This window comes from Seriola aureovittata, chromosome 2 (assembly GCF_021018895.1).
Source record: "Seriola aureovittata isolate HTS-2021-v1 ecotype China chromosome 2, ASM2101889v1, whole genome shotgun sequence".
Classification (NCBI taxonomy): domain Eukaryota; kingdom Metazoa; phylum Chordata; class Actinopteri; order Carangiformes; family Carangidae; genus Seriola; species Seriola aureovittata.
The window spans coordinates 12,230,029-12,246,739 of NC_079365.1; the positions used below are offsets into that span (position 1 = coordinate 12,230,029).

Sequence of the window (16,711 nt, forward strand, 5' to 3'; positions counted from 1 at the left end):
CTCTACCCTACCAGTAGTCTACGGGTATTACAGGCTGATATTTGTAAGTAGTCCTACAATATTTTCTACATGGTACATTTACTGCGCCCACTGTCAGAGCTGCACACTGACACCAGCTCACCTCCAAAGCTTTCATCGTAACTACAGCACGAGGAGTCACGGGTGAAGAGAGGTGACCAATAGCTTCGCAGAAGTGTTTACCTGTGCGCCACAGCACGGGCGGTGATTGGTGCGTTGGCCGTCCTGCCCTAAGGTGACGTCAGGAGGAGCGCTGCTGGTGAGGTTGCAGAGTACAGATTCAGTGTGAGAGCGCTCCGAACCGCAGACACACACACACACACACACACACACACACACATACACACGCACAGACAGAGACGGACACTGGACACTGCTCACGGCTGCTGGACCTCACTGCCTGCTTCGTTTCAGGTAGGAGCGGCTGCTGCTACACCGTCTTGACACAAACTTTTAATATTTCACTCTTCCTCAAAGGCCAGATAGATGTTGGAGAAGTGGGTGGGCGACAGGGGTTTGACAGCTCGTTTTCCAAGCAAACATTTATCAGATGATTAACGTTAGCTAGATTTAACAGACGCGTTACATGTACTCTTCACTGTTTTACACGAGGACTTGTCGTTTAACGTGAGCTGGAGAAACGTTTTAATGACTTAAAAACTATAAGTGGTTTCAGCGTCACTATAGACGGGGCTGCTGGAGTTAGCAGCAGTCATCAGTCAGGGTACGCAGAGGAACTTTCATTCACATAAAAATTACCTCTGAGTAACTGAAGCTGTGCAGACCAGTGTAACCGTACTCTCCTCTAAAGTACTGTAGATTAAAAGTTCATGCAGTATGGTCTGACTATCTACATGCAACTCTAGACTAGAGAGAGCCCTGGTAGTGTTATTATTCGTATTTAAAGCTAAAATGGCGCAACGGTTTTTAATAGTAAACATGACATGATGTGTAATTTTTCACCCCTTTCCTTAAACGCAAGTGCTTTAATTATTTTTAGTTTTTATTCCTTCCTTCATTTCTCATTTCTACTTCCCTATTTCTCTTGCTCTGCCATTTCAAACTCAACTCTCTCTCTCTCTCTCTCTCTCTCTCATTTTCTCTCTCTGGCACACACACACACACACACACACACACACCACACACACACACACACACACACACACACACACACACACACACACACACCTATGTCCCCATCTATGGGAAGTCTGCTTATCAATTAATAAGCTCACTTTGAGAGGAGATTTATTGTGCGTCACTGACAGCAGCTGACCACTCAGACTGCTGTTAGTAAATCTCTCTGTGTTTACCAGTCAGCCAGTGGGTGCAGGGGGTTGACTGGTAGTAGGGGCCACACAGTTTTGGATTGGCACCATCATGGCAAGCAGTTGACATCTGTTAAGGGACAGATGGTGGATATTAGTTGGATAGTTTTCTGATTCCTGTAACAGTTCATGTTGACCTCTCAGTGAATCACAAACTGCCTCTGCACTGCTCTCTGTGTGTTTGTGCTTTTAAAAACATTGCACTTGGGTCATGGAAAAAAAAGAAGCACTCGCCCACGAGCGTGGAGACCTAGGATCTTTGTCACCTCAAACCATAGGACCACCATGAATCATTTTTATTTGTTTTGCAAAAGGTGTGAATGGGATTTTGTTTCACATTTCACCCTGGTTGATGGGCGTATCTGTACTTGTCTACAAAATTCACGAGAAATCTCCAGATTTCCAAAGAGACGACAGAGCCACTAAGATGAACAATAACAGATGTAGATAGGGGCGAGCCAAATTCAACATTTGTCAGTAAAGACAAGAGAGAAACAATTGTAAGTTTGTTAGTTTGTCTTCAACACTTTAAGATAGACACAAGCTACACACACAGTTTAGAGGAAACAAGTGGATTTTTCCAGAGATGTGTTCAAGAGCTCAATTTGATGAAGTTTAAATAAAATATTTAGACATCCTTTCAGCTGCAGACTTCTGTCTATTTGTATGTTTGATTCTCTGTGAGTGTATCAAAGTGTTGCCAAAAGTTTTAACACCACTGCACCGAATCTCACACTCAAAAATCGAAACCACATGTCATTTTGTCACGTTTAACCATGGTGGTGTGTATGTGTGTGTGTTTCTTCTGTCCACTGCACAACACAGGAATGGGAAACCAGTGAGTACAGCGACTCTCTCTGTGTATACCTTAAACAAGGGTGAATGCTGCATGTCACATAGTAACGAGGGAATGTGGTTATGGTATTGTGCATCCCCCTGATCTCGAGCCTTTTTAATCCCGTTAATTCTTGAATTTTGAGCAGCTTATCTTCTGCTACCGCCCAAAACTCATGTCATCCGTGGACATGGAGGGGTTGTTTTTGGTCTTCCACATGTTCATCTGATACCTGCATGCGTCTCTCCTCCACTCTCCCACATTGTTAAATCTTGCCCTTATCTGCCCCTGCGTGTCTTAAACTTGAACCATATCCTGCTGTTTATAGCATTTAACTGTTTGAAAAACAGACCTCCTTGCTCAACTTTGACCATGTCTTTAAAGCTCCAGTGGCTTGAAGTATGTTGTTTCAAATGTGACATGAAGTTGCCCAGTGTAAACCACATCTGTATGTTTGTGCCATTAAACTGAAGTCCAAGTGTTGTGAGGGAGGTTTAGGTGCATGTCGGTATTTCCTGGGTATACAGTAGCTACCTGTAGATTTCTGAAATGAACACAAGCAAGGGTTGATACATTCATAGATTTTAAATGACTTTGATGTTCAGTATCACCCATTCTCAGTGCATGAATTTACATAAATCTCCATGAATCTCCATATGAGCAAGGTGAGATGCTACAAACAAGCAGTGTGTAAGAGGTGTTTTCTCCAGCTTCAATTTCCCCAAAATGGTCTTGTGCTGTTGTAGCTATTTTTAGCCTAAAGGTGAATACTCTTTAAACACAACAACTGTGGTGTTGTGCTGAACCAAATCTGGTCAGATAGTGGAGATAAAGTTGAAGCTGCAGCTATCTTTTTTTAATTTCCGGCTTATCCATGTTGATACAGCTTTTCATTGTATCAATTAATAATTGATCTATTAGAATGCCCAAATACCAGCACATCTCCATCACAGTTTACTGTGTGTTACTGTGCCTAAAGTAATTGTTGGCTTCTTCTGACCAGCGGTCAAAAAGTGAGTTTAATCAAAGTGAAATAGAAAAAAGGAAGTGAACCCTCAGGTTAAAGGGGCTAAAACCAACATCTTTGACTTTAAGATGATTAATCAATGATGGTTTGCATAATTATTATAAAATATTTTTGCACTGAGCAGCTCATCAGTTGGCTAACCCCTCTTCACAACATGCCAAAACACACAATAATCACCTTCTTCTTTACACAGAAACTGTGCTGTATTCTTTTGTATGTTCAGACGCTGACTACCATGCTTTGACCTCCCCCAGATCATTTTTCAGTGAAAACAGTGGAGGAAAAAATCATGCCTGGTAATGGATCCTCATTTTCCACAGAAAGAGACTGGTGTCAAGTTGAAGATGTACTCAGGAATAGAGTTACAGTCGACTATGTATTGTTTGTTTGTCCCCTACAGTAGTTATCAGACTCCTGGAGCAGAGACCGCAGGACAGCCAGCAGATTTACAGGCAAAGCTGTTACACACATTTGACTGGACTTCCTCTTACTGCTTCCCTTAAGCACATTTTTTTGCATACTGTTTAGAGATACATTTAGAGATACTTCCTTTTACCCCAAATGCTATAAAAGGCATTCAAAATACAGCAGAGGAAGTGATTAACTGGGAATGACTCAGATATTTAAATGTTGACTGCAATCTTTGTTCTTAGTGCTTCTGGTCACATTGTTCAGTAGGTTTCTATCAGTGGTACCTCCGATCATGAATAGAACATGGTCTAAGTACTTATCAAAATACGCTGTCTGTAAATTGATATGGCTTTTAAAATAAGAAAGTGTCTCCTCTATGTCACCTGGAAGCTTAGCTAATGTATTGCATGTATAACCTGATCAGGTTATATTTTTTTTTTTTCACTGCCTCTTGTGTGTGATGTGCTCTTCTAATCCTTTCGTGCAGTTTTTTTAAACTAAACATACAACACACCGCAGCCAGTCATCGAAGTGACCAGAATGATTTCCACCTTAGCTGCCACCTGCCATTAGACACTAAAGCAATGTAGACCCTCAGATACCATAGCAGCGCCTTTAGGTTTCCATGACGACACGTATGAAGCCGACTTTTGACATTAGTCAAGGCAGCAACAGGGCCAATGTGTGTGCATGTGCGTGCATGCGTGGGTGCGTGTGCGTGTGCGTGTGTGTGTGTGTGTGTTCCTCATTGCAACTGGAGGAGGCCATGTCCTATTAACATTTATTCTGAGATAACTGAACTGCAGTGTTAAGCCAACCGCTGTCTGTCACTTAATGCCACTCATTCACACGGTTCAGCATTTAAATGAGCTGACTGCAAACTAACTGATATGATTAACTGTGCTATTATATTGTCTTTAACAAAACAGCACGTGTGCAGTCCAGAACAATATGTTACATCATCTCATATAGACAGCCTGTGAAGTTGCCAGGCAGGCAGCAGGAACAGAGGAGGAGTGAGGCATGCTGATATGAACAGGGCTATTTTAGTCCTTCAGGTCTTGAGTTATAGGCACTTTCTGGGTTTAGATGATGAGAGCTGTGACAGCAGGGTCCTTTGTGATCACTCCCACTCTTGAGAGAATGGTGAGGACAAACATTTGAATGTTAACTTCTCCTGAGAAATAATGAACAAGCGAGACAACAGCGAGGGAAAGGGAAGAAACCAAAAAAATCTACACTGTGTCATTATCCAACTCCTAAAGGTAGCAGTGTATTTATTCTGTATACGTTGGCCTATTTTATTGCAAAGCTAATTTGTTGCACCTCACTTAAACTTGAGCATTATAAAGGCTCAGTAAAGATGCAAACCTATCACAGATAAGCTGGCATATCATAGACAGACAAGCTTTATTTTGGTTCTTTGCTTCTTTCATCCTGGTTCTTAGGAATTCATCTTGCTGAGTTATGTGCTGTGGACCCACATCCCAGCTCACAACCAGGGCTCCATGCAGCTCTCACACTGAGCACTATACACTTGGACTCATGTAGAAACTGTAGTTTACTTATTAACCTAGTAGATATTACACATGACTTTTAGCCTCTCTGCCATAAATGCCACTCTTGTTGATTATACAGACACTTCAACATGAAAGCAGGACATAACCTTTTGTAACAAGTCCAACTAAAGAAAAGAAATCTTTTACATTTAGAGTAGATCCTCTACACTCTCTCCCATGTTCATTCTCCAAAGTAACAACAGGACTGGATTGATTGAACGGATGAAATGAGGCCTGTTCAACATCACGTGTCATACGATATGTTTTGTGTGGGAAAATGGTATTTGAGAGGAAGCAGGAAGTGCTGCCAAATATTCACCCCATCCCATATTTACTCACAAGGCTAATGCAAACCCCAGTCATCAAGCCCAAAAAGTGAAAATGTTCACAACACAACAACATAATAATGGCCACCCAGCAACCTGACCTGGACCTGCCACTAGTTAGCAGTTATCACACATGGTTAATGTAAAGTATGTTGAATTGCCTCTGTGTTTGAAAGATGCTAAACAAATAAACCTGCCATATCTTACAATGTAGGCTATGCTGGATGTTTTTTGGGCATCCATATTTCTCAGCTGCCATCATTTATTGCATATCATTAAAGAGTGAACACAAATGGAAAACACTATTAAGAATCCACTGATAATAACTGATAATCCACAGTAATCCATAATATTTTTTATTGATTTTATTGACTGCAGGGGGTCGGATGGAGGCTGTTTAAGTGTTGGTATTAATGGAGCATTTCCTCCTTATCCCCTTTTTCCTCACTAGTATTGTTTCTGACCGTAACAACAAGAAGATGCCACTGGGTGACGATTGCCATGCCTGGAAAAAGAAGACCACAGATGTGAAGGAGAAGTATGACTTCAAAGACATCTTGGGAACGTAAGTGTGTCAGTGCCAGCGGCAAATATAAAAAATAAAAAAAACCCTTGTGTTTCAGCTTTGCATGATGGCTTTTTCACACTCTGGGAAACATTGGCATGATTTGAATAAAGGGTGTGTGTTTTTACATATTTAATGATGCATTTAATGTGTATTTGTGAGATGTTCTCTCAGATGGACAATAGACAGAAAATTTGCATTTGTTTTGTTTCTGATCCCAGGGCTTTTGTACTGAATTGATCATCATGCAAGTATTTGGATAGATAATTATCACTGCTGAATGACTGGATATATCTCTGTTTAGTGAGGAGTGATTGGCGATGAATTTATTACTGTGCATCTAACCTCCTGACAAGGTCCTAGTGTATTTTGTCAATGTGCCACTTTTGGAAATATGTTTATTCTGAGCTACTTCTGACTCTAAGTTGACTCTTATTGCAATATTGACACAAATACTCAGAGACTTCTACAAAATCTCTTTCTTTAAAAACATTTAAAACACAATATTTAAATCCATTAAGACAGTCTCTCGATGCTGGGAAACTATTTCCTCTGGATTCTGCATTTATCCAGGGAAATCATTTTTGGTTCAGGATGTGTCTTGAACATCATTAAAAATCATGTGACATTTTTCTTTCATCAGAACGGTGCTGATTTACCTTTATGACACTGTCAACAAACAAGCCACACAGCATTACATTGAGTTTAATATAATTGATATATTTAATATTCCGCTCCCTGCATGTACATGGAACATTATAATGCCAATTAAGGAAATGCAGTTGACAGTGAAGCAGCACCACTAAATATACAGCCTTATAAATTATCAACACCTCTGACACAGAGTCAACAACACACTTGACAAAGATAAGAGTTATTGCTGGTCCACTGTATTGGATTAAATTAGATTCTACAGATGTACTTAATAAACTGGTAACTCTCAAGAATAATGCACAAAGACACAATTAACTAGACCTAACAAATCAACAGTAATTTATAAAGCTACACTGGCCAAATTAACTGTATCACAAGTTTTTCCATACTAAACCTGAGTGATGCTGTTGCTAATTTGAAAGCAAGAAATAAGGTATCCCGTCTGCACTTTGCTTCATTTCCAACACTTTTAGTGAGATTTTTGTCACTTCTTTTTTTCCCAATCTTGGATTGTAGCTTCTCTGTCTTTCACTGTGTGTTTATATATGTGTAGCTGGTGAGTGGGAGACACTGGTTAAGGGGGAATGGTTGCTTTTTCACTGTGAAGCATGGGTTTTATTTTTATTTTGAGGATGAGTTTTCTTTTTGCTGTGGTTGTCTTTATGTACACCTCTGTCAGCATGTTGGGAAGTAGCTCAATATAGTAATGCATCGGTAGTTGTATCCAGTCCTGTGAGTAGTTCTGCTGAAGTTGCTAATGTTTAGGTTTGCAGACCCACTTCTTCTCTATAGCCACATAATAACAGTTTCTTTATGGTTTTGTACTTGGACTGGTATGGGTCCATGGTAATTCATTTTAAACAAAGGGTTTCAGTGTTGAATTGGTCCTAAAATGAGAAGTTGATGATAATGACCATGTGAGACAGTGTTTGCCTCATTGCAGGACATTGGCAGGTGAATCCCATATCAACAGTTCTGAGAAGAGCATTACTGCAGGATACTGTTGTGGTATTTTGCCCTGACTCCTGTTGGCTGTGTCTTTGTGCTGTGTGTCTCCCTATTTGCTGTTCTGTTTTTCTTGGTGCCTTGGAATCTCTCTTAAACCTCTTAAGTTTTGAGGACATTGTGTGTGTGTGTGTGTGTGCGTGTGTGCGTGCGTGCGTGTATTTTATCCATTTTTCTCCATTTGTGGAGGGCATGATGGCAGCATTCTTACTGCTTGTCATCTGTAGAACCTTAACTAATTCCCTGCATCCCCCTTAGCCCGTCTTATATGGCAGTCTATGCTGTATTTATGCAAGTGAAAAGCAACCTCATTCTGTTCTATACAGCACACTTGTCTAAATCCAAATGTAATTTGGCACTCACAACAATAGAGCATATTCCATCACCAAGACAGGAACATTTCTGTCCTCCTGAGTTCCTCCTGGGGTTGACTTTGTCCTCCTGTCAAGATGGTCCTGCTATTCATCCCACAGTGAAGCGTTTGCCCAGCTTTTCCAAATTGGCAGAAGCAATTTGGATCCTAGTTTGTTCTCAAAGAACAAATTGCCATGAGAGTGCACAACAGTTAAATATCACTTGTAATCCTACTACTCTTTGTTTTATGATTGCTTATCATGGATGGAGAGTGTCATAAGACAGGATGTTTATCTAAGGTGTCTCACTTGAAGGACCTTTTACATAAACCTACATCCTTGTTAGTCTAGGATTAAAGTCTGTGAACACTAACTAAATCCAAGATGAAACCTAAGCTTGTTTTGTGACTTCATGAAGCCTCTCCAGCCTCTTTAATCACTGATGCATAGAGGGTAGGAAATATATTGTGAGCACCTAATGAAAAGAACTTGAAACCTGGAGTAGCTTCATCACAGTTACAAACATTGCTACAAAAATTAAAAAAGAGCTGCAAAGGCCGAATAATCAGTGGCTAAATTACAAGATCATAGTGGTCATAATGGCAGCATATGCCGAACACATGTACATTGGCAACAGTAGAATGTTACGTACAGGTGAATACAGGAATATCACATCAAACTGAAGTTGAATAAGTGTATAAGCACATCTGATGGGTGCATACATGAAAATGCTCGCCCATCCTTTCAACACTGTCACCGTCACCTCCTCAGCTCTCCACCTGCCCCCGGTTTGATGCTGAGCTTGTTTATGGAGAAATCACCAGCTCATCGCATCAGCTGTGTGCCACATTCGTTTGCCATTGCTGGATTGTTGTCTTGGTAACAACAGGAGACACTTTCCATAATGGACTCAAACAGTCACTATGGAAACAAAGTTTTTGATTTGCTATTAATAATCCACCACAGGGTGCATATGTGTAGATTGTGCTAGAGATAAACTCTCTCTCTCTTTTACTGGAAAAAAGAAAAAATAAATAAATAAATAAAATGACACACATACACACATTTGTCTGTGAATGTGCTCATGTGTCTGGAGCCTCCCTCACTGATATTTTGATCATGTACTGTAGATGATACAAATTGCCTCATGACTGAATCAAATTCTCACCATGTCTTAAACATAACTGTACATCAATCTACATGTGTTGAAGTAACACAATTCATTTATAAATACAAAATAATGTGCAGTATACTTTAAGACAGTATTCTTTGTAGCAGATCAATGAACATTATTAAAAAAAAAAGTGAGCATATTCAATTTTTTATGACTCATCACTTATTGTCTTTTGTTTGCACTTATTGCAAACAAAGTATAATTTTTATTATCTTGTTGTAATTGCAATGTTTTCACTGCATGTCAACACATGTAACAACATACACTGTCACAAACAAATAGTTCTTACATTTGATTATTTCTTTTAGATGTCTGTCTTCAGTAACACAAATATCAGTGATATGGGTATTTTAAGTTGCATACTGTGGCATGTGAATCCACAGCTGCACACACATGTTTTTGTAATTAAACCAGATGGGGATTAATAATGCACAAACAGGAAACAGCACTTTCACTGCAATCAACTCAAATCCTCCCTCGTCTTCCTTCTTTTCTCATTTCTATTACTTATGTTAATCTACCCTGCCCATCTCTCTCTGTCTCTCTCTCTCTCTCTCTCTCCCTCTCACTCTTTCACTTTGTGTTCGTGTTTATCTCTGTCCAGCCCATAACCACAACCCTAGGCTCCCCATCCCTGTCACCTGCTCTCTGGCTGTTTCCTGGTGTCACACTGTGTTCACTGTGGAACAGGGATCCCAGTCTGTCTTGCCGCCCTTTGATTTTCAGCTGAAATTAAAGCTTTCCTTATAAAGGGATACACATTAGGAACACACAACTAAGTGTCGGACTGACCCTCTGATCCTCTTCAGGGTTTTCGTCAATAAGACATGATGTACAGTCTACTCTTACAGGGAAATTGTTGGTAGTATTAAAAACATTGATGTCACGATTATCTGTAACACCTAAACTAGCTTTTGCTCAGCAAATTAAAGAACAGAACTAAAAAAAAACAACCCCACACACACACACACACACACACACACACACACACACACACACACACACACACACAAATCTTGTCCAGATCATTTTGGCTTCCCTGGTGCTTCCCTTGGCTGTATTTCAAATATTGACTTACCCTGCACACTCCAACATATGTTGTTCAGTATGTCATCATTCAAACCTGGCTGGTGACAGCTTCACAGGTCACCTATTTGGAAAATTGATATCGATATTTTCTGTATAAAAGCTGTACCTCGGTTATATGACAACACAAACTATTTCAGCATCCATTCTGTCTTACTACCATCGCGCACCTTCAACGTTTATTTTCCATTCAATGCAGCAAATATAAGTAAATCTGCATCTAGTATCGGTGGAGGTTTAGTTTGAATATGTTTCCTTGTGTCTCAAAATTAGATTTTTCTTTGTCAACATTTATATCTGAATCCCACTGTTTTGTCCTTCATTGCTGTTGTTTAGAGGTCGATATTTTTACTTTAAATGCCCGGATACAGCTCTGTGTGTGTGTGTGTGTGTGTGTGTGTGTTTTTTTTGTTTGATTTTTTTCACCGTTCCCACACTCAGCTGCCGGCTTCGACATTTCTCTACTGATGACAAACTGCAACAAATGGGCCATGTTGCCTTGTCTGACATTTAAATGGCTGGACATGTTTTCATGTCACGAGCACTAAAGGGAAATTCTGTTCTTCATTTTCAGCCCAGTATGCATTACAAAACACAGAGGGGATGGAGCAATGAGGGAAAGAGTAGGAGAGTGTGGCATAATCATTTAAAATCATTAGGGCTGATGGACTGGCTCCAGCCTGGCTCTGTCACTTATGTCGAAGGGTGGCCCAGTAACCCATACCCTCTCGGGTCATATGGTCAGCTATTGACCACTATTGATTTGGCAAGAATCATGTGTGTGTGTGTGTGTGTGTGTGTGTGTGTGTGTGTGTGTGTGTGTGTGTGTGTGTATGCACAGAAAGTGAAAGGGGTCATAACAACAACACTTGTTATAGTACTTTTGTAACTGACGGCTCAAAGTTGTTGTGTGTCTCTGTGTTTTTCTTTTTGATTACCTTTGCCTACCATCTCTCTCTCTCTCTCTCCACCTTTCTGAATGAACACATAGCACCCTTTCCTCACACATCTCTTTCTCTAAAGCAAAGAGCCCTCTCGCCCTCTTGGCTGTAGTGAGCTTATCTTCCTCACCACCTATTCATCCATATTCAGTGGATAAAAGATGACAAAGACGCTTGGTGTTTTCATTAGACAGGTATGCTCTGGCTGTATTTGAATAGGTGTTTTCTTGTTGATGATTTTAAAAGTTTCAGAACTGCAGATGGTTCACACCCAGAATCCACACGGTTTTTTGTTGTTTTATGCAGAAACTGTAGACTGGGCTGGGGCGCACTCTGGTAGTCAAACGACAAACCTTTTGCTCCACTTGTTCCCTCACACTCATGGCTATCGGCTACATTACATGGGTTTTAACACTGATTTGCCACTCTGTCTGAGGGCTCTCTGCGTCTAAGTGGAAAGGTTCAATAACTCCACACTCACTGGGGTGTATGTGTGTGTGTGTGTGTGTGTGTGTGTGTGTGTGTGTGTGTGTGTGTGTGTGTGTGTGTGTGTGTGTTTGTGTGCACAAGTGTTAGTGTGCACTTGTACTTGCAGTTGCATTTTGAAAGACTATAGGTTGTGTGAAGCTCTGCCTTAGTGTCAAATGCACTTAAATTGAATTATGAACAGTTATTTATAGACACCATGGAAATGTCCCAGTGTTTTGAAAATGTATTGAAGGTGTGGGACACAGCTCCATGTTATATACTGTATGTATATCTTAAAATACATGGAAGTAGCCGGGTGTTAGATGTCACAGTTACTAAACTGAGGTGCAAGACACAGTAGCATTTGCAGTGAGTCACATGATGTTACATTTTACTTCATTACAACCAGTATATTGTACCATCCCCAAGTGTCTGGGGTCACCAGAGGAGATGAGCACAAATCATGCTACATATCAAATGTTGAAGATGTAACCTTATAATGTCTGCAAACTTTTTCAGTTTTAGCTTTAGGCATTTCATTGTAAATTCAAGTGAAACAAGTTTCAATGAATGTGCTGAAGGTTTTATATGAACCACATCCATTCAGAACTTAGTTAGTTATGATGTCTTGTTTTTGTTATATATTTTAAGCAGTTACTATGTTATTAATGCCTGACACCAATAAGATAAACCACATTACTTTAGATAATGCCTCTGAATATGCTTGGTTGCTTTGCTGTCTGTCTTCCTGGTTTCTGCATAGTGAGCCTGTGGCCACCCATCCCCCTGTCATCATGCTTTAATATTTAGTTGAGGTGTAGACAGATATGGGGCCTTAAGGAAATTCAGCACAGACTGACTTTTTGACTATTTTTGTTGCGTCTTAATTATTCAACGTTTGTATTCTGAGAATCAAATGAATTCAAAATGATGCTTAACAAAGTAGTTCAGACAAAAGGAAACAGCCACCTTTATGAACCAGATGAGTCTCCCAGCATGAGAGCTGTCCCACCTCATCTATTTTTCATCTGTCTCTCGCTCCATGCTTCTCTATGCATACCACTGCAATGGCCTTTTTACAATTCTAAAAATCACTTTGTCCTTGCTTAGCTTTCTCTTTGTCACAAGGTTTAATTGTGTTCAAGCTGTAGGATGAGAAAGAGCTAAGATGTCCCTTCATTAAAGGGGAGGAGACACACACAGTGCCCTGCTCCTGCACAGCACAGGACAGGACAACTTGTTACTGTCTGCCCTTGTAATTCTGTCTCAGCCACTGATAAGACCATACAGGAGTTATGAGTAGAGCTTGTGGCATGCTACTCTCGTTCACTTCATACGTCTTCTCTTGTATCCTTACTCTTCCTTTTGATTCAGTGCTCGGACATTACTCGTGTGCAGATACCCTGCTGCTCACTTTTAAGTTTTAAATTGTCAAGAATAAAAAGACACTTCAGAAAATACAGAAATAACAATCAAGAGAGTTAGTGATTCATACTGAGACTAAACACACTCATTCTGACACTCCAGCAACGATCAGCACAGTTTAACTATTCTGTTGAAAAATGACAACTTGTAACCGTTTCCAGGTCCGACCGTTACCAAGTCCCACCCATTCCTGAAAATCCATCCCTGCTTATGGCACCCTCAGCCCTTCAGCCCTGTCCTGACCTAATTCGTCTCAGCACAGCTCAGCATGGCATAGCCTGCAGTTCCAGGAATATACACGCACACACACAAACACACACATACACACACAAACACATATATGCCTACTCTCTGGCCCACTTATGCATCTCCATCTGCACACAGCAATATATCCCCCTCTTAAATACACTTGCGGGTGTATCATGTACATCTTCCCACAGTCTTTCTCCATTGTTATAATCCCTTATTGCCCATATTCTCAACACGACAAGCTGCCTACATATCAGCAAACTGTCTTGAAAAGACTTTCCCTGTGCTTTTTTATCTCGGGTCCCAGAAATCCTTAGGGAAGCATGTTCTTTATTTTGTAGCTTAATTACAATCCACTACACAATTTGGTCTGGGGTTTTGTCTTTTTTAATCGTGTTTCACAGGAAGTCTTTTCAATAAGTAGACTTGAAACAGAGGAAAGATGGATCTGTTCCTCTCCTACATGGAGAATAAAGCACTTGAAGTTGCATTAAGTGAGCTTAGGCCACTAGATTGCTGATACGTTAGCAGACAGTTGTCTTCATATTATCATTATCCTTCCATTCATCTTATCTGCGACCATCTAATAAATTTACGTTGAATATCCCCACTTATTCCTGATTAAATTTCTTTGCTATAACTGGCTTAATGTTGATATTCTTAAGTAGCACCCTGAAAACAGCTGTGTGCAGCTAAGGGAAATAAGGTTGTTAAGCACGGTTATGAGATCACGACAATAATGTACATCATACACTAGCCATTAATGAAGTTAAATCCTTGTTCGACACTGATGTATATTTAGGCTTAGAGTTGTTTGCATTTTATATGTTAACAAATGATAAGCACAATAAAATGTGTTTTGTTAATGGCTCATTTGTAAATTGTTGGGCACACACATTCAGATTTAAAGATAAACAGAAATGTTTGTGAACTTAGTTGGGGAGGATGTAGCTGTTCAGCTTTCTTGATATGGTCAAAAAATGGTGTGGAAAGCTCTGAGGTCTTCACCCAAATGACAGAATTGCTGGCAGTGAGTCAAACATACCAGCACCATGGCAACACTCATATTAAGGGATTATTAAGATGAAAGTGAACAAAACACGATGATACCAGTAGATGATATTTGTTGTCAGTTAAAAGTAAACTAAATGAATCCCTTTTTTATTACAGTCATGATACCTGTATTCATCCTGAACTATTTTCAGTTCAATATGCAACCAAAGTAATAAGCAACAATAATCAGTATGTTAGTATAATTAAAGGAAAACATAGGCTCAAAGTGATTGTGCACCTGCATGATGTTATCTCAGTAGCACAGGTGTAGATAAATTAAAATGATGCTGACAAATGTAATTTTTTAGCCTAAGCACAATTGTCTGATTGGATTAATTTTTACATCACAAGAACGTCCCACATACCACCGTAAATTATTAGATTTTTCTAAATAAATATAAAGAAATTGAATTTATTGTTTTTCATTTAGTGTTCAAGAACAAAGCCCTGACACCAAAACGACAGGGCCTATATTAAAAATTAAACTAAACTGCTAAATGCTTTGACATGACTCTAAATAAGTGTTTAGTTAGATTAAAACTGCATTTCGTCATTCTTTTTCTCCACTTGGGGCAACACAACAAGCTATAAACATAACATTGACATATCATCACTTCATAAAGATGATATAGCAATCATGTTAGCAAACATTTGCTTGTTTAAATATTCAACAGACACACAGGAACATTAGCATTCATTCACTCTTTTATCTCTGTTTTTGGTTTCCACCAATTCGTGAGGGAAATATGTGTCTTCTTGGCTGCTAGATGCTGCACTATTTTCACCAGCGGGTATCTAACTTCATCTGTCAGTTGTTGCAGAGCAGATAGCAGACAGTGAGTTTTTAGAGCTTGTTCAAAGAAAACAACAGCTTGCTCCGTTTGAAAAGAATATATTATATATGTTTATATTTATAATTATCTATTGGTTCATCACTACTAGCAAGCTCTTTCACATTATCCATGGTTAATATAAAAATGTTGATTAGCAGCTTCAAGATCTTATTCTCTTACAATTTTATATCCGTATGAATCCAGCTCACTTGATTATACTAAGCTGTTATACAATGAGTGAGTTTTCAGATACAGTAAACTGATTGTGGTTTGGTTGTACAGATCCTCGTGTTTTGGGGGCTCACAGAGCAAAGATGGTCTTTTTATGTTTCAGGGCCAGTATCACAGTTGGGTATCTCTCAGCTCTGATTGGACCAGATGGTCCTTCCCTATGTCTCTCTGTCCCTTCCACAGTTACTATTTTGTCATCTGTTTACATACCCTCTTGACCAATTTCTCAGCAGGACAGAAAAATTAGTTGGAGTTTGAGAAACGTGGGATTTATAGGAACATAACATACATAGTCAAGGAAGAGTTGGACTCTCAGAACACCACACCATATGAGGAATGCTTCCTTGTTTATTTTTTTTAAATGTGTGCTTGCATTTGAGTTTATTTTAACACAGCATATCTTTACATGTCTGCACTGGCACAGACCATCATAACACCATCTGCCGTGTTACGATGGTCTGTGCCAGACAAAAAGTTTTGATGACTGCATGTTAAAATGTTTCAGTCATCGTTACCAATATGTTTATGGTCGGGGTGCAATGGATCACAAAACTCACTGAAATGTAATGGTCCTTCATTCAAAATGTTCAATATTCACATAAGAATGTTCTTTGTGCCGTATTTGTGCCTGTGTGACTCTCATACAGGGGGCGTGTCTGTAGCACAGGACACCTCCCACTCCGTTGTGATGTAGTGAGGAGTCACAGTCACATAGCTTTACGTTACCCTGGAAGTTCACCCATCTGTGGTGAGGGCAACAGAAGATGCCTTGGATAATTAGTTGTATGAGGGGTTTCCCTTTCAACATATTTTTTAAACCTTTTGTTTTCCACACTGGAGTGTGGCCTCATGTCTGCAGCGATAAACATCACAATAGATTTGTTAATAGCTATAGCCGAGTCTGATTCTGCAGCAAAGGGCTGCTTATGTGCTGCGATTAGAAGTTATTGTTAATTGTGTTTGGTCCAGTCACTGACACACCAGGGTGATGTTGCTTCAAATGTGTGGCTATGCTCGGTGTATTGCCGTTGCTGTTCACGTGACCACACAACTGCTTTCTCTGTATCGTTTCACTGCAGCTCTGCATCGAGATTTATGGGAATTATTAGATTGTGTGAAAAATAACAGTGTCAGTAAAACTGCATTTCACACTATTATGATTAAATTTCA

At 39.7% G+C, this 16,711-nt stretch overlaps 1 protein-coding gene across 2 annotated transcripts in view; it reads left to right on the plus strand.

The window, feature by feature from the left end:
• Positions 1-268: 268 nt before the first annotated feature.
• camk1b (calcium/calmodulin-dependent protein kinase Ib) overlaps positions 269-16,711 on the plus strand; it is a 36,519-nt gene continuing 20,076 nt past the window's right edge. The window contains exons 1-3 of one of the 2 annotated variants that reach the window (XM_056395752.1): positions 285-432; positions 2,172-2,184; positions 5,956-6,069. In XM_056395752.1, coding sequence (XP_056251727.1) covers positions 2,174-2,184; positions 5,956-6,069 — 125 coding nt within the window. In that variant the 5' untranslated portion in view covers positions 285-432; positions 2,172-2,173. Of the gene's footprint in view, positions 433-2,171; positions 2,185-5,955; positions 6,070-16,711 lie in introns of both variants that reach the window. The other variant, XM_056395760.1, reaches the window with a different exon arrangement.